General features: G+C 42.7%; 1 protein-coding gene across 5 annotated transcripts in view; it reads right to left on the bottom strand.

Moving 5' to 3' along the window:
* The window catches only part of MAPRE2 (microtubule associated protein RP/EB family member 2), a 102,949-nt gene that overhangs the window by 56,801 nt on the left and 27,161 nt on the right, over positions 1–18,987 (bottom strand). For 2 of the 5 annotated variants that reach the window (XM_069854048.1, XM_069854051.1), the window contains exon 1: positions 3,894–4,123. The exons of the other annotated variants lie outside the window; for them this stretch is intronic. In XM_069854048.1, the coding sequence (XP_069710149.1) occupies positions 3,894–4,012 (119 nt within the window). In that variant the 5' untranslated portion in view covers positions 4,013–4,123. Of the gene's footprint in view, positions 1–3,893; positions 4,124–18,987 lie in introns of those variants that run through there. 5 annotated transcript variants of the gene reach the window in all.

The following is an 18,987-nucleotide window of genomic DNA, read 5'->3' as shown; positions in this document are numbered from 1 at the left end:
GTGCCCAGGTGGCCAAGAAGGCCAGTGGCATCTTGGCTTGTATCAGAAACAGCATGGCCAGCAGGTTGAGGGAGGTTATTCTCCCTCTGTACTCGGCACTGGTGAGACCGCTCCTCGAATCCTGTGTTCAGTTCTGGGCCCCTCACCACAAGAAGGATGTTGAGACTCTGGAGCGAGTCCAGAGAAGAGCAACCAAGCTGGTGAAGGGGCTGGAGAACAAGTCTTACAAGGAGCGCTGAAGGAGTTCGGGTTGTTTAGCTTGGAGAAGAGGAGGCTGAGGGGAGATCTTATTGCTCTCTACCTGAAAGGCAGATAGGAATGGTTGGACTCGATGATCCAAGAGGTCTTTTCCAACCTGGTGATTCTATGATTCTATATGAAGGACGAGAAAACCATTTTTCTAGCACCAAACAGATAAATCAGAAGTTAGGCATGGGAACCTGCAAAGGAGGGTACAATAGTTTTCCCATTTTAGACTGGAGGTTTAGGCTAGGTATGCCACTCAAACCTGGAAATATTCAAGCTCTGTATAGCTAGCTTTTAAAAACATGATGAGCTGATCACCACAAGATGCCTTGAGTCTGGCAAAAATGTACTACAGACATGCCCTGCTTAAAACAGTTCTCTACACAGCTGTTGGTTTGGTTTCTCACTGATTTTTCTTCATTCTTCTTTGACCATACAAGTAAAACTATAATTAAATGTAATGTTGTTCTGAGAAATGAGCCCAAACCTATTTTGGTCCAAGAAAATGACACCTTAGTCCCAACCAAATTTTAAAGTCAGTTTCTGACTCCAGAGCACCTGAAACAGCGTTTCACTAGAGAAATACAGACTGACTGTAGTTATTTACTCTGAAAGTTAACATCTCCCTGTGACTAAATTTTATGCCAAAGTGCCTGGTTTCCATTTACCAGCTACGTGAGACTGGATGCGAAACGTAACACCTTCGGCTCTATGTCCCAGTCTGCAAAATATAATATGTCCTTTGGAAGACTTGGGAAAACTATTTGTGGCTCTGCATACAGAACACATGGTTGGGACTCATGTGGTAATAGGTTCAATTCCCTGCTGCGTCTTCAACTTGGTGAATAATTCAAGGCACCTCCTTTTGCGCCAGCTTCCTAGTCTGCAAAATGGTATAAACTTCACCTCTTTCTATACCTGCTTTGGGAGCGGGATATAAAATCTTTCGTAGGAGCTGGTATTTGAAACACTAAATGTTTTGAGGGGTGTTTTTTATTTAGGTCAGAGAAGATCCGAACGAGAACATCTAAAATGGTAAACAAATTTATTCTGATCAAACACTAATTTTTATGAAACACAGTATGTTAAAAGTAAAAATGCAAAAAACCCACTGATGTTAAAGGAGAGAGAAGTGAAAAGCAAATACTGGATCTCTATACGTACGATAGGTGCAGTTTAAATTAAGAGAAAAGCCGCAGGACGCAGAAGTATATTGTGAGCAAATTATGTACTTCTAGATCTGTACAACTCCTGATCTAACACCATGCTTCAGGCTATGTTTAATGATATATTTATTCCATATTCCTAGATGCAGATGGAACAAACCAGCCCGACAATCAGAGGCATACCAACTTGATGTGTCAGACGGTAAAGTTGTATAGGCTGTTCCATAAGTCTGCTCTGAAGTCAGCATGGCACCAACACTCCAGCATGGCAGTAGCCACAATACCGATGGCATTAATCTCTTAAGACTTAGTGATCTTCTGCTTCAACTCAAACTTGGCAAAGACCAAATGAGCCTAGCTACTAAAACATACTCATTTAAGTTAAAAACACATTACCTTCCAGTATATCAAGGAGAAGTTTCACCAGTTTTTACATATTCTTTAGGGTTTCTTTGTTATGGTTGACATTCACTTCACAAAGTCATCAGAGCTACAGATAAAAACAAATCATTCTCCCCACTGGAGAAAGGGGGAATCAACAGATTTGGGTGCCATGACTCTTCAGATTAGGGGAGGTTTCCACAAAAGAAAATCTAAATATGAATCTGCAGTGGAAACCTATTTGGGCATTAAAGGTTTATCTCTGATAAAGCTTTAATTGGATTATTTATTTCCTGCCCCAAAATGCAACATTAGCATTAGTAGTTCTGCATGCCTTTAGATTGCTCTAGATAGGGACACAGATACAAAGCTCCGCAAGACTGAGGTGGAGTACTCTGGGTGAAAGGCTATTCAAATGCAGAATAACTTCACAGTTTCTGGAAAACTGGGGAAATGATATAATTATTTCTGCCATCACGTGCTTAACAGCAGCCTCACAACGTCTCTTCTGGACATAGTTCAATGGATGATATGAGAGACAGAAGGACAAGAAAACCGACTTGTTGATGGCTGCAGAAAATTACATACAACAATACTGCAAAAGGATAATGGAGAACCCCGTTCAACAGAGCTTTTCCAAAGAAACTTTCTGAAGGCAAGCAGTGAGACAGCAATCAGTAGCACCTACGACACATGTCAGAATAACTAAAGATAGACACGTAATAATTCCTTTCAATTCTATTGTTTTTCTGCTTAGATGCATAATTGAAACAGCTTTCCTCTAAAACAAGAGTCTTGCACTGCTTAGCTGAAATTCAGCTATAAGAAGTGAGAGTTCCCATCTTTCTGCACGTAGGAGTATGTCTTTACAAAAGCAATTTTGCTGCTTAGTGCTAAATACATCTATCCAGGCTTCATTACACAAAGTGTCAACAGATTCAGAAAGAGGGACAGACTAAATTTTCAAACAAACCACACACTGGGATCTCCGTCATTTCACAATCACCCATTAGGTCAACAATGAGACTCCCCGTTAAGGTTATTAATAGTCAGCTACACTGGTAGCAGCTCTATTATTCCTCAGCGGAAAAAAAAATGTTGCATTTCTCTTCAGAAAAACAAGCCAAGTCACCCACATTTGTTTTCATCTAACCGAGCGTACAACTCGCCACTTTAGTCAGATATTTGAAAGCAGCATCATTTCCTGCTGTTTGAAAATGAGCTTTAAGGGGCGTGTTCTCTGCAGTGGCATCGCTTGCTGTCACCCAGGCGGTATTTAACATAACTGTGTATTAACATACGGGGAGCTACCGGCCACATCACCCTTGGAGCCCGCAGCAAGGGGCACAGAAAACCAGTTGCGTTCCGAGCTGCACCTCGACCCTTATCAAACAATGCAAACAATTTTAATGAGCTTATCAGCCGGAACATATTGTCAGAGATGTTAATGCAGAGGGGCTGCCAGCGGCGCATGCCGAGCGATTCATCAGCAATGCCTACAACTGCGACAAAAGGACGTGCCCACCCCCCCGACCAAAAAAAAAAAAAAAAAAGAAGAAAAAAAAGAAACGATAAATAAACACAAGGCGGGGCTGGGCGGGCGGGGGGTGGACGGAGCCGCCCCCTCCCCGCAGCGAGCAGGGTTGTCACCGCGGCCCCGGGGACACGGGCAGCGCTCGGTGCGGTCCCCCCGCCGCCCCCGCGATCCGCAGCGGGCGCCGCCTGCCCGCGCTGCCTCCCTCCCTCCTTTTTCTCTTTTTCGTTATATCGTATTATTATTAACAGCCTTTCTTCCGCTCGACAGCCCCCGCGGGCATCCCCCGCCCATCCAGCAAGCGCTTCCCCCAAGCCGGACAAAGCATCTCCCGGTCCTCCCGCATCGCCGGGGCCGGGCGGGAAGCCTGCATCCCGCAATCCCGCATCGCCCGGAGGGGGAGGCTGCATCCCGCAATCCCGCATCGAGGAGGGGCGGGGGGGTGGAGGCTGCATCCCGCAATCCCGCATCGGGGTAGGGGCAGGCTGCATCCCGCAATCCCGCATCGGGGGTGGGGGGGGACGGACGACTGCATCCCGCACCGCCCTTCGCACCCCCCGCCGTACCTGTAGGAGCGCTCCCCGCGCACCGTGTGCTTCCTGAAAGGGATGATGGTCCCGTTATCCTGGATGATGTCGTTGTTGTTCTCGCCATTTGGGGACAGGGCTTGTGTCGGCCCGGGCATTGGCGCTGCAGCGGCCCCGCGGAGCCCCGCGCTGCTGGGTTGCGGAAGGTGGCGGTGGCGGCAGCCTCGACTCTCGCCGCCCGCCCGGCCCCGCCGCCCCGCCCCGCCCCGCGCGTCAGCCCCGCCGCCGCCGCCCCACGTGACCGGCCCTCGCCATGGCAACCCGCCGACTCCGCGCCCCCCGCCCCCCCCACACCGGCCCGCTGCGCGCGGCGGGGGCGGGGGAAGGGGGGGTCGCCATCGCCGCCGCGCACGGGGATGGGGATGAGGAGAAGGGGGGCGCCCCCATCTCCGCCCCGCACACAAAGAGAGCCGCTCGCCGCCGCCCCCCACCCCCGGTGAGGTGCGAGGCGGGGTCCTCGCCGGTGCGGGCAGACAAAGCGCCGCGGGCAGCCCCGCGCCTCCCGGTGCCCCCGCGCCGCCGCCTCCCGGGGCTCGTGGGCGGCACAGAAACGCGTCCTTTCTCCCCACCCCGGGAGCGGGGCCGCGCCGCTCCTCTGCCCACCTCGCCCTACGGCAGCGGCGATGCCACCCTGTCTGAACCACAACCGCCCAGGACTCTAAAGCTCGAGATCTCAATCTCCTTTCGTCCCGATACCCTCACATCCTCCTTTCCTCCCCCCCACCCCGATACCTCGGTCTTCATCCTCCTTTCTCCCTCCAACACCTCATCCTCATTTTTCCCCTTCAATATCATAGAATCATAGAATAACCAGGTTGGAAGAGACCCACCGGATCATCGAGTCCAACCATTCCTATCAAATCAACCATTCCTATCTCAGTCCTCATTCTTCTTTCCCCTCTCCCTGATACCTCAATTCTCATCCTCCTTTCCCACCCCATACCTCAATCCTCATTCCTTCTTCCCCCCCATACTTCAATCCTCATCCTTCTTACCCCCGCCAACCCTCCTTTCCCTCCTCAATACATCAATCCTCTTCCTGCTCTCCCCGATACCTCATCTCCACCTGCCTTTTCCTGACACTAAGGAGCTATTTTGAGCTCTCAAGCTTTTGCCATCAGCACGAAAAAAGCATCCCCCAGCCCGCTGCTCTGTTCCAACGCCCAGACGGCAGCAGCGTGACTGCAAAACACCGCCCATCTCTCCTTCACATCTTCCCTCTGTTTTGGTGCCTGAGGGAACGGCCATCTCCACTGCACAAAGCTTGTCCTTGTCTTCCAGCTCCACTGGCCTCAGTTCACAAGAACAGGTTTTATGTTTAATGTAGAGGACACTTTATTTTTTTAAAAAGTGCATAAATATTAAATGGTATGAGACTACAAATATATCAGAAATCAGACTCATGTCCCGTGTCTGCTACTCTGCCTGTATTTCCACCCCCAGGCACCAGGATGCCCAAGGTACCAGGATGTCCAAGGTACCAAGCCCCATGCCCCCCCCCCCGCCTTTCTAGTTCCACAGAGAACACAGTGAAACACCTGTCAAGCCACATTGCACATTTCCAGCTTTCTCCTGATCTCAGGCTTACACATTTGATGGCATGTCCTTTAAAATCTTGCCTGAGTCAGAAATGAAAAAGGAAACCCCCTGCCAAGATGGTATCACTGAACTGCTGGCACTGCTAGCTCTGTTAGCACCACCGTTCACATCACCCCTCAACTCTTTATCCCCTTCACTTGAAAGGGTTTCTTATCCCACCCTGTATCTCCGATTTCTGCAGATCTCCCCTTGCCTAAATAGCAAGGTCCTTCAAAGTTCAAACCTAACCACAGAGCAATGCTTGTCATTTCCTCAGAAGCAGATCTGAACTTTACTATGGTAAAACCTACCCTCACATCACAACTCATGTTTACCACAGTAGAAAAACAAATTGTGCAACCATTTACAAATTGTTTTCTCTAAACTGAAACCAGTAACAGTGACTATGGGCACAGTCTCCAAAAAGCTCTGTATGACCTCAAGTCCAGTAGATACAAAAGAGCAATAAATATATGGGCAGATCTCCCAACATCTTAAAAAAAAAAATAAAAACCAACCAAACAAAACCCCAAGAAACTCCAAATCCAACTCCTTTAAAACGAGTCTTAAAGCAGGAGATCAAATGGGAGCAATATGAGTATTTCTAATACATTCTCAGAGGCATATGCTAATATTTTTTTAAAAGTCAAAAGTTCTGAAGTATCATCAGATTTATACGTCAGATTTCTTTTTTTCTGCACAAAGAAAGCAATTTTACAACAGCTTACCTAATCTTTTTCTAACCTTTGAAACAAAAACCACACTTTGCTGAAAGCTTCATTTGTACAATTATGCTCATGATCTAGTCTCCAGATTCACAGAGAGCCTTTAAGGTGAATACAACCAACAAATATCAACTGCATAGGACTAGAACCACTGAGAAACTATTTGGATTTATCAGATGTATACATTAACACACACAGAGCAATCTCTAACAAAACCCAAGTTAGTCTGTCAATTTTCTGTGGTCCTCTGAAAACCTGCCAGAAATAACAAAAAACCCCACCTGTCTTGGTGTTCAAATATACCCAAATTTTGCTTTAAGGAACCAACCTATGGTCATTTGCAGTTGATAATAAAAAATGTTCCCCTCATGTGGAAACAGTAAACCCAATGGATAAAGTTGTCTGAGCCTTTTTCAAAACAAGCAACAAAATACATTCTGCTAAAAAGGCCAATAAGTATCTTAGTAACACTCAAGAGCATGGAGAAGACTGAAATGCTACATGATGACAGAATATAAAAGTAATCTATATAGCAGGTCTTTAGCTGGCAGACATAACCCTACCTTCTCTGCTAGGCAGCGAGCAGTGAAATACTGTTACCCTAAACTGTAAAAATATTTTTATTTCTTCACCAGTGGCAAAGAACAGAAGCTTTTTTACTGAAGCTTCCAGAACTGTTTAAAACAGGCACTGCCAAAGCCACAGGAGAGAAGTGCAGTTGAGGACAGCACAGCAGCCTCACTTCAAACCCCCTCTTGCCTTTGTGTTAAGATTCAAGGTCAGAAAACACTATTTCAACACAGCACTGTACCTTTATAAAGGCTGAGCCAGGACTTGGAAAATAAGTTTGCCACTGGCTTTCAGAAAGCACATGCTTCTTTGGTCGATCTAGCACAATCTGGAGGGCACGGGGTGCAATATGAATTTTCCACATGCATGTCACTCCCTCCATCTTCCATCTGTTTCCGAGTGCCGTGTGACCCACAAATGTGATTCTTGTCTTTATCTTCCCACTTTCATTGTTCTGAGGAAAGAGGTCTCAGAAATGGATCCAGCAAAAAAGAACAAGAAGGAGGAACTTGTTGCTGTTATTAGGTGCCTGTGCCTTTATGGATTTTTACACGCAGTAGGCATACAAATAGACAAGTAATTGGAAGAATAAAAGGCTTGCGTGGTATTGAGGTATCCAACTGAGGGATATGGTTTAGTGTTTGGTAGGAACGGTTGGACTCGGTGATCCGGTGGGTCTCTTCCAACCTGGTTATTCTGTGATTCTGTGATAAAAAGCCCCACCTGTAGTCTGTACCAAAATATCATACTTACTGGTGATAAGCAGATTAAGCAAAGTAAAGAGCCAGGAAGGCAATTAATGCTGAATGGTAGAATAATAAAATTAATATATCTTCAAGCACCGAGAACCACAGAAGCAACGGCTAGAAAAGAACTATGGAGGTAATCCAGTCCAATCTCCCACTCAGAGCAGGATCATCACCAACACAAGAATGGGTTGTGTTTGGTGACATGATCATAGTCTAGGCAAATCTGGAAAACCTTCAAGGATAAGGACGTCATACCATCTCAGGGTAACCTGCTCCCATGCTACATTAGCCTGCTGTTCCCCATTTCCCACCTGACTTTGGTTATGAAGTGCTCCCACACTTCCCCCAGAGAATACAGCAAGTCCCAGGTGTGCTGCTGATGAAAAAGGCACCACCTTATCCCAGTACGTGCATTGCAACACTTTGATTTCCGCTGTGGTGAACTAGGAAGAGCAAGCACTAGCAAGCACTGCAATAAGCTAAACTTCATTCTCCAAAATACTGGTTGCTCCTTCCTCCTCAGAGCTTTCATTTTCAGTTCCCGTCTCCTTACTTACTCTAGGCCTCCCTCCCTTACAGCAGTAAAAAAGCCATGCAGTGTAATTTGAGAGTGAAACCACCTAAAAGCCAGAAATGCAGCGTTAGAAAGACCTCAGGCATGCACAAGCCAGATTTTATACTGGGCAGCCTATATGAAAATAAATTATGAGTATTTTAACACTGATAAGAAGTGACCTGTGCACAGCCTCTGAAAACAGAGGTGGTGGCCACACTAGAGACTTCTGGTGATATATTTGTCAGAAGATTTAAAAAATGCACACGTTTTTAGGCAGCTTTGTGTGTGACATAGCCAAAGTATAAATATAATTAATGACTACAGAAATTCCCCACTGCCTGGATAACTTCATGGGGGGAGGAATACAGGGAGTGAGATCAAGAAAATGTATTTAACTCTAGAGTGGCCAACAAGCATCCCACATCCGTCATCTCTGTTCATGCTCAAGTTCGTAAAGGAATCAGCACAACATTACTTGCATTGCTCTCAAAATACACCTCAGCTACAGCTTCCAACTGTAGCAAATACCATATAAGCATAATGATTTTGGCCCACGTACTTCAATTTTCAGAGCAGTTTCATGAACACTCCTGTCACAAGTGCAGTTTTTCCACTGGGAAAGAGAATGACAAAACTGAACTTCAGGCAAACAAACAGTCAGAACATAACAACACCTACTGTAAAGCAGCAGTCCTGATCAATGTAGTCTGCTTCTCTAAGTTAACTACTCTCATAGTCTTCCTTTATCAGGATGAAGATTAACAGAATTCTGCAAAGCAACATATTCACACGCTGTAGAGCAAAATCAAAGTTAAACACTCACATATGAGTGCTAGAAATAGCACAAATATGTGCAGAAACAGGGTTTCTCTGAAGGAGGTGGCCAACAGCATCTAGAGTTGAAAATAAGTGAATAAAGCAAATCAGGAAGAAACTTTGGGAAGAGGTATTAGAAGTTACACCGTTAAGTCTTAGGCACACTTTGTTTGTTCAATGAAGTTCCAATTCATTAAGGTACATAGACATACTGAATCTGCTCATGCAGGAAATAAAGTAAGGCAGATACAACTATGAGTGTACTTAATTAGGCTGCATCAGAATCAGCCTAATTTCTGATAGTATAAGCCATGAATAAAAGTTTCATTTAGTAAATTAAGAACAGAAGACTTCAGAGATCCAGATTCGCATGTTATCTACACGGAGCACAAATGAGGTAACTGCAACTGCATTTCTATTAGAGAGACACTGTGGCATTAAATCACTTCAAGTGAAAATTCAAAACTACAACTTTATAGACTTTCTTTCTTTACAAAGTACTGAATAAATTCTTCCACCTCTATCCCATTACTTCATTCTACACCTTAAATTTCAGGGCATGCTGCATTTAAACTTGCCATACCAAACAGCAAATAATAATTTTGTCAGGACAAAGAAACACTGCATGAGATTTATTAAAACAGCCACTTATCACTCCAGACATCCTGTAGATAAAGAATGAGCTTCCCACCCTTGGGGATTATAGTGTTGCCACTTTAAGCAAAGTCTTGATTATTTGCTTTCCCTGGAGAGAGACAGATAAAGGGAAAGATAGAAAGAGAGCTGTCCCAATTACACAATGTGCATGGACCACATCCCTATGAGGTAATTCAAGTCTATTTTTAAATATATGGACATATTTATATTTCAGAGGTCACGTTTAGTATTTTAAGAAGTGTTCTTAGCCTGTGAGGAAGAGTAAAATAAAACTTGGGGTCTTTGTCAGCTAAGCATTCTTGAAAATTTAGCCTAATATGCTGCAAATCCAATCAGACCATTGACGTATGAATTCCTTACTAAAGAGAGAGGCCTCAAAGAGCCACAGAGTGTAGGTATTTATCTTTAAAAAGGAAGCAGCTACCTTTTATAGTTATTGTATAAATCAAATAGAAATCAGAGGATTATTTTAAGATTCAAATACTGTCTGCAAAACCAGGATTTCACAAAACCAGGATTTCAGGAACCCTGGAATAGAAGAGATACTCTAAGACTAGTTACATACTTCTAACGTTAGTGATTAGATGAAATTTAATACGTAAATTGAGCACACATCTTAATAATCTCACCCTTTCAGAGTTTAGCTAAATCCATCTGTTTTAAAGAAAAAAAATTCCTACTTAGAAAGAAGCATTCTCCAGTACACATCAAAGGATTCCATACTTCAGACATAAGAACTTCACACCAAATACCCAAAACATTCTTATCCAACACTTCCTACATAACAAAAAGCTCCAGTGACAGCAGGAAACAGTGAAGGATGGTTCCAAAGAGAAGAAATTTTTACTTCCGTTATCTCCAGACCAAATCAAAATTTTGAATTCTTTAGTGTCTGTTACATTTGTGTTCAGTGATATCCTCTGGGCTACAGCAGAGTTTCAGAAACACCTTGAGCAGCTGCTTTTATTGGAAAACCTGAAAATGGAGGCTGTGATCAATAAATGCTTGAAGTAACAACTCTTCTCACACTTTGCCTTTAGCACTAACTGAAAGGAACTAAGGGTGGAGATTGCCTTAGGCTCATTCACATGCATTACATGGCATTATTTGGCTGGAGGTGTTCCAGATTTACCATTGCCACTTCCACTTACAGTGAGGTGTTAACTACTTTTTCCAAGCTTGTTTTGTCAGAGTTCAGATGTAAAGGCCATGAAGGGTCAAACCAAAACCATTCAAAATATTCAAGTAATCTGGATTCCTACACTTTTTCAGAGAATGATAAAACCCTAATTAAATGAAAGTGAGATTTGTGTTCTAGAAGAGAGGGATTTGGGAATTCCAAATTTCCATACAGTACAGCTCATGACTGTTACGGTTGGAAAAAGTCAGAGCTTCAGACATCCATATCCTAAACAAAACCAATGAAACAACTTATAAATGGAAAGAGCCTGGAAGGGTTTGGACATGTGAGAGCAGAGGAAAAATCTAGCATTTCTTTACATATTTTCAGCTGTTGAGGAATCTTTGGCTTTCTTGGAGCTAGAAAGGCATCTGGAAAAAAAGCAGACAAAAACTGCGGTGCAGGAGTGGATCATCTACCACTCTGATCTTCCTTCTTAGATTCTACACAGAGAATATGAGCAATATACTTTGAAGACATTTCAGTCTAGTGATGTATTTCGGAAAAGCATCACTGGGGAACAGAGGACAAATGAGAAGTTTGCAAGACCATTTGATAAGGTTTATAACATGAAAATCTGATATGGCTTATCCCACACTAAAGTGATACCTTATTGGCAGATAACTTTCAAACCTTTACTTTTATTACTTCACTGAAAACTTGACTTCACACAGGTATTACATACTAAGAATTCAAGAAGAGTTAAAAATGGCTCTTGGGATCAATGATTCTCTCTTAGTATTTGTACAAGTATTTGTGAAGCTGATAGCTATTTGATTTGCATGTTATCCAAGTAATTTAATGCCCAACATGACTATCCAGTACCTGCATATAACATAAGGAGAAGTTTAAATGCTTTGGAATGATTATTGGCTAAGCACTGTTCAGCATTCAGTGTTGTACTTTGTCTAGTATCACCACATAGATACTGAACCTGAAGCTTGCACAGATTTTATAACTCATCACAAGGAACGTTACATTTGTCCACATTTACCAGACTGTCCAAGACACCACTGCTAAAGAGGCAGAGAGAAGGCTGACACAAGAAAATAATCTTTCCAGAAGATGGTCAATTTTGCTTTCGGGTACCTATTAATGATTCAACCACCTGACAGAAAGGGCTGGATCATTACAAACCAAGATTTGAAGGGGTTATTTTGTCTCAGGAAACTGTTAATTAAAGTCTGTCGTCCCACACCCAGCAAAAAGCCAACACAAACATTATTACATACTCTAGCTAGTGTGAAAGAAATACAGAGCATATTCATGCCGGACCAGGATCAAAATTGCACTGCCAAGTCATTCAGTAGTGTGTGAGTGTTTCTGCAATTGCAAATCCTGGCCCAAGAATCCAGTGCCTTGCTGCAAAATACTCTACAAATAGATTCCTCATGTCCTTGCAGTGTACTACAAATAATTTTCTTATAAAGCAAATGTGTTTCATGTGCCCATCAAATTAGCAAATGCCAAGAAGTTACACTGAAAATGGTGTGCTTTCTTGTTTGTATGCTGCCTACCCCTTGTCTGGGTAACTGCTTTTTGTCTGGGACATTCATAGCTTTTTCTGGAAAGTAATTTCTGTCAGCTTTCCACATTTTACCAGTACAGAAACAGGCCCTGCTGTTATAACCAGATTCCTCAAACCACTCACTGTCATAAACCTGTGCAAGCTTCTCCTGCTTCACCCTCCGCATCTCTATGGTGGGTCCTCATTCTTTCCTCCACAGTTTGGTTCCTGTTCCATGCAGTACTTCCAGCTCTGGAGCTATGCAAATCATATCCCTTTTCTCCATTGGTACAACTAGACGAGCGTGCCCTCCCTTTTATTATCTCAGGATTTCTTCCACACCTGAGGTTTCCTCATTGTTCTTTCTCCCATTCTTTTTTATCCTTCCTTTTTCACACGTGCTGGGGCAATTCCCACTTTCCTTCATCAACCATCTGCAGAGAACATGGGTCAGATGGGCTTCCTTCCCACAGACAAAGTCCCCAGCATACCTACTGTCCGGCTAACATACTGTCATTAGCTAATTACAACTCATTTCATCCAGGCTGAGAGGAATGTGCTGCAGTACTTGCCTGCTAAGATGCATGCACATTTGCATGCAGCCAACCACAGATGTGACATCTGTATTTGTGGGCTGCACAACACGTGGGATTCGCACACCTCGTGTGACACACGGTTGCCATTTACACACTGAAGAGCTGAAACGGCTGAGGCACCTTGGTACCTCTGAAAAACTGGGTTGCAAGGATTTCCTTGCCATTGGCAGCTCACAAAAAAAAAATAATAAAAAATCAGGGAGTGCTTCCTCTTTGGCCTAGAGCAAATATATGCTTTTACGCACAATTGAAGAGAAATTTGTCTCACCGGTCTTGATCTTAGTTATTTCATGCTCATTACAGGTCAAATGCAAGAATCTGAGGCACACTGTTCTTTACGTTCTTATAATTCCTTACACACGTGCTTTTTAACTTGCTGTTAAGTATTTAGACCTGCAACAGGCATGCAAGTAACAATTACTATTTGCAAATGCTAGAGCATTTGGGAGCACGAACCTGTTCTTCCAAGTATAATTTCACAATACTTTACACAATACCACTACTAATCAAAGTTTTATTTTCCTTATTTATTGATGGAAATAAGTTTATTATAAGTTTATTGTTATGTTTAACCAAAATCTTGTTAATAAAATCGCCTTCAAATGAACAGGAAAAGTAATTTTCACAAACAGCTTTAATCACATTACATTCAGCTTAGTACTTTGAATAAAAAAAAAAAATTAGAAAGATTTGCAAACTGTAAACTCATCTCACTGACAGTCAGTCCCTAAGCGGACTTTTGGAACCTGACATAATACACCAATTTCTGTGAACACTTGGAGGCATTTATTAGACTAGTGCTGCAAGTGCTTTCTTCAGATACTAACACCTTACAGAAACCTTACCAAGCACCTTCTGAAATCCCAAAATTTCAAAGTAGCCAAAATGTCTTTGCTTCGTTATTAAGAGTCAAAGCTAGTGTGGAGAAAGCTACTGCTCACCTGCTTTAATGGAAGGTACATCTGCTAACAGCAATGCTCACAAATACTGGGGCTTGAGGAGGAGAAATGAAGCAGCATGAAAACTTGAGATCAACGTACAACTGAGTTTTCCTTATAAAGTCAAATTAATGACTTTTTAAAATCACATCTAGTAACTAATAGTACCACAACTGCTGCCATAAATTTGTGGATCAAATGTGATACCAGCTGAAGTATTACCACTACTTTATTTTATTTAAATGCAGGGAACAGAAAAATGTAATATAAAGCTCATATCCCTACTCTGAAATAGAGTGAGTGCCATTAAAAATGTAGACATCTCCATTCTCAGTAGACAAGAGCATACAGACACACATGATCTTACTGAAAAGATAAACAGCTGGATTTACTTGCTTCCATTAACCGATGACCCACTTGTCAAACATAAGCTGTAGATTTAACAGAGTGATTACACGAAGCTTCTTATATTAGACAAAAAAATCCTAGCTATGATTTCAGACCAAGTCTGAAAATACTTGAATGCAGTCAATATTGTTCTTTGAACGCAGACACAAGATGAGAGCCAGTTATTCTTTTTACAACACACAATATAATGTAAGGGTATTTCCTGCAGTGCTTTTCAGAAGGTGTTTATCCACGCAGCCCGCTCAGGTCATTAGTGTGCCAAATCCAGGCCTCATATAAGAGGATGAAGCTCTAATGGAAGCCACTGCATAAACCTTAAAGTGGGGACACCGCCAACTTCCTTCTATGAGGAATGGGTGTTCATAGAGAAGTAAAACTCCAGCTGAGGCTCTTAGGGCTTAAGCCGGCTGCCATCGACTTTACTCATGTGCAAGTGCCTCCCACCACACGTCTCTTTCTGTGCCTACTCCAGGCTCAGGTAGGAACAAACGTGCAAGGCCATACAGATGGTTACAATATTTGGGATGAGTGCAAGCCCTGAATGAACAACAGGAAATGTACCAAGGACAACAAATTACTAGGTCCCAAGACACTGAAAACCTCTAATTTTGCCACCATTGTAATGCAACAGCAGTGCACAGAACACAGCATCCTTCCTACACTCTACCTAAAGCTGAACAAGTGTCTAAAAAGCCATTAGTACAAGCAACATTTTTATTTAAGGGACAACTTACAAAATTGAACGCATGTTGCTTCCACCTGATCTCACTAGCAGGTTGTGTGTTGCAGGCAACTCACACTTTACCGTGACTCTGTATATAGGGTGATTTTCTGGAAGCTGCAGACCACGGAGCATATTAATTATCTAAGAATCTCAGCAGTTAGCTAATGAAAACCAGAGTTTCCAGCCCCAGTCATCGCAGAGGAATACTGGAAAATGCTGATACTTAGATTAAGAAAAGATAAAACAAACAAAAAAAACCCACCCCAAACTACAAAAGCCAGCAAGAACCAAAAAAACCCCACCTCTTTAAAAAAGTAAGTGCAATATTTGAATTAGCTCTTTTAAGCCTTTCTCTACTCTTGGGCTCCTGGCAGGCATGATGGGTTTCTGGGAGCCTGTCCGCCCCCTGGATTTTATCCTGCTGCTGGAGGCCGTGAGCACTGCAGCTCAGCATCCCAGCACCTGACGTGGTGGTACAGACTTTCAGCAGCAGTATCAGAGAGAAGGTCAGGTGAGACATGCAGTGCCTATCACACCACAGAACAGGGACACATGTACTTCACAGAGAAGAAACTACAGATGGAAACATAGCCATGGTGCCCTGAGCTCAATACACCTTCCAGCACACCCACAACAGTATTTTGAACATTTTGGTTGCAGCTCAGTTTTGTCATATTCCTCAGCAGCACTTGAGGGTCACCGCTGTGTGCAGTTACCACTTGTGCCAGCCCAGCCTCCTCTTCCCATCTTCCTTTTACATTCTTCCATGTGGCTTCCTTTGCTTGTCCTTCCCTAGGTGAAATCTTCTTCTCATTTTGCTGTTAGCATCTTCTGGACATTAAAGTGATCAGTAAGTGACTGCACTCACAGTCATTATTGCAAACAGACTAGTGAGACAAAAAGTACTAGAAAAAGTCCCTCTATTTTCCTAACAGATGTAGCATGAGGGCAGACTCAAGACAGCTACACAGAATCAGGGTAGGTGCTGCACACAAGATTATGTTTATAAAACTAGAAAGTGCTTTGAAAAATGACACAGTTTTTTTTACAGCACTACAAATACCTGATGTATCTAACGAGGAGTAATATTTTCTAAGGTGTCCCACCCCTCCAAAAAAGGATTTTTTTTTTGCTGCTGGAGCAGAATGCAAGTCATTATTTCAATCATCCTTTAATAAACATTCTCTATATTTTACATGAAGCACCATTGATAGGCAAAATGCAGAAGGCAACAAGACACGACTAGAAATAAGGGTATCATTCTTTTTTTATGTTATTGTATATTGTCATGCTTTCAGTCATGGCACAAAGCAGCAACTTAGTGACCTCTGAATAGTCATATTGCGTAGAAAATGAAGAAAGGTTTCTGTAGTATTTTGAGCACAAAAGGTACTAGTGGCATGAAAACAGTCTTTTCCTCATTACAGTAGAAAATGAGGTTTCTATTTAATAAATCCCCCAGCCACAAGGCTATGTGTTTTTGTAACTGTGAATGTATGTCAGTGCTGTTGACAGCTTCTGCGTTGGAAAGGATCTCATTATTAACTTTGAACAAAACCACACGTTATCTTTTTGAAACGCAAAAGTTATGTTCCTGATGAGTCAGCTGCTTTACTGAGCTCCTGTGGGATAATTTTTGTATTGGGCACTGCAAAAATAAATATCACCCTAAAGTTCAGAATATTTTCAGACAGTACCATAAAAGGCTATCCAAGCTACCCAATTCTTAGGTTAAAAAGGGAACGGGTTGGCGAGTGCACAGCTATAAACAAACATTCCACTTTGGTTAACTTTGCCCTCTTACGTTCACAATTTAGGTCTCCAGTTTTCTCATGTTGGATCAAAAGCAGCTATGTCCTATGCAGGACTGACTCTTAAACAGATGTTCTCCACTACATTTTGGGGGACTTTGTCACATTTCCACATAATGAAAATACTTTGGAAGCACTCTGATCAGCCCAGAAGCTCACCCATTTCATACTACTTCAGTCCTTTGGCTGAAGGTACGAAGCAGCCCTTAGGGAAGTTGGGTAGTCTTTGGTGGACTTTATGGGCACCAGTCTGGGGAAATCAAACAGTGGGGAACTGAATGGGAAACGAAGTGCACTTAGTTAGAAGTAGTATTTTATTCTGCACCAGTGCTAGTGCTTTGAGGTAGGGAGAAAGAAGTGAGAGGAAAGCCCTCCTTAGTCTGCCCAGTTTAAGTAACTGTACGTACCTTTAGCATGAATGACCAGAAAACATTTGGTTTTGTGCAGGGAAAAGAAAAGCTCATACAAGCCTTTTCATTCAGATCTCTCCTGAACACTTCATGAATTAGTAGTTCATCACACAAACATACCTCATATACATGTGTATATGTATTTTTAATATGTTTGCTTTCTCTTCTCCTTTCTCAAATATTGAACTATAACAGGTAATTCCTGAGCTAATGTTCCAGCAGAAACTACGGGTGTGGGGTGCTAGGGTGTACTGTAAATGTCTTAGTGATAATACATCAAATAAGGAACTGTAGCTGCCAAAAGCCCCCTTGTCTGCATCTCATACATGAGAGCGCCTGATGTGCGAACCGTAAAATTCCCTGGATGTTCCAACATCCATCCCTCATGCCGTCCATGTAATTTAAGTTCATGAAAAAAATACAACCATTTATCATGCTCAAAGGTGCTGAAACTCAACTGAAAGGTTTCTTGAGTGAAGACTAAAATATAATAGCATGCTTCATGGATTTGGCTTTTGCAATTGTAATAGCCCAGCTAATTTTTCAGCCTTTCTAGAAGGCTGATAGCTAGATCTTTATTTTGACACATAATTGGCCATAAGGACTAAGGGCTTTGGAGAGGAAAGGCTACACAGTAAGCTGCAGTCCACAGGGAATACACTGGAAAGCTGTCTGTTTCTTCATAGAGAGGGTTACTTATTGCAGGAAACGTGCACGGGACGTTTCCTCACGGGCACTATCTCAATGCTCACAGTTTTCTTTAAATTTCCTGTTGTTTCAAAGTACTGTACTTGTGGCAACACTAGTATAACCACAATGATGAAGCTTCACTTTAAGCAGCAGTGCCTACTCCATGCACGAGTAGAAAGAAATGGTTAAAACCCACCATAGTTCAGCGCAGAACATTGCCCTACTGCATTTCCATCTACCACACCTTCATAGGAAGGAGTGTGTAAACAGAAGGGAGACATTACTTTTTTCTAGTTCTTGCTTTTAAGAAGTCTCCTGTATTCTGCAGCTATTGCTTCATTCTCAAAGCATACAAGCCTCTTTTGCCTCTAAATGACAGACTATTTACCTCCTGAGAACCTCCAGGTGCACTTGAACCCTGCATATCTTCTAATTGCTATGAAAGTAACTCTTCTCTCACAGCCTGAGCAACCTAAACTCTGGGGCTCCTCATTTAACTCTCCCAGTGTCAGTCTTCTCCCTACCTGCCTCTAAGCCCGTGAACACAGGCAATTCTTGTATTTCCCAAAGAACTTACCCTGAATCATCTCTCATGTCTATCATGTATCTGGAGAAATCTCTCTGCAAACATATTTAAATTCCTTTCAGGGCATTAAATAACTTGGAGCAAATCCCTAGCTTCACTGTGAAACAAGTCTTTAAAATAGCTCAGACAGTCTTTTACTTTTAACTACAAAGCAACTCAAATGCCTCCTGCATCCGAAGTGTAACAGCATTTCAAGCAGCAGCTGAAACGCAGCAATATGTTTTAAAATGAAAGTTCTTCATTACACAGCCCTAGCACCATTTCAGTGCTACACATTTTCATCAGTAGCTATGAATAAAGAAACCACACACTGTATCGCAAACTATTAATGCTGCAGCATGTTTCTTGCCAAGGGAAAAAGGTATGTACAGTGCCCAGCACAGTACAGGGAGCACTGTCAGTAGTGAATCTGTTCAAATAAGAGGTTTATTACCAGGTATCCTATACTCCGTTTTGGCTACAGTAAAGATTATGTTTAATAGCACAGATGCAGTGGCAATGATATAAGGGGAGCAAGTAATGACAACAGCAGGAAGGCCAGATCTGTTCCAGGCACATCCTTTCTGAAGGCT

Source organism: Phaenicophaeus curvirostris, chromosome 3 (genome assembly GCF_032191515.1).
Source record: "Phaenicophaeus curvirostris isolate KB17595 chromosome 3, BPBGC_Pcur_1.0, whole genome shotgun sequence".
NCBI lineage: Eukaryota > Metazoa > Chordata > Aves > Cuculiformes > Cuculidae > Phaenicophaeus > Phaenicophaeus curvirostris.
The sequence above is the reverse complement of the archived record's forward strand: the minus strand, read 5'-3'. Positions and strand labels throughout refer to the sequence as shown.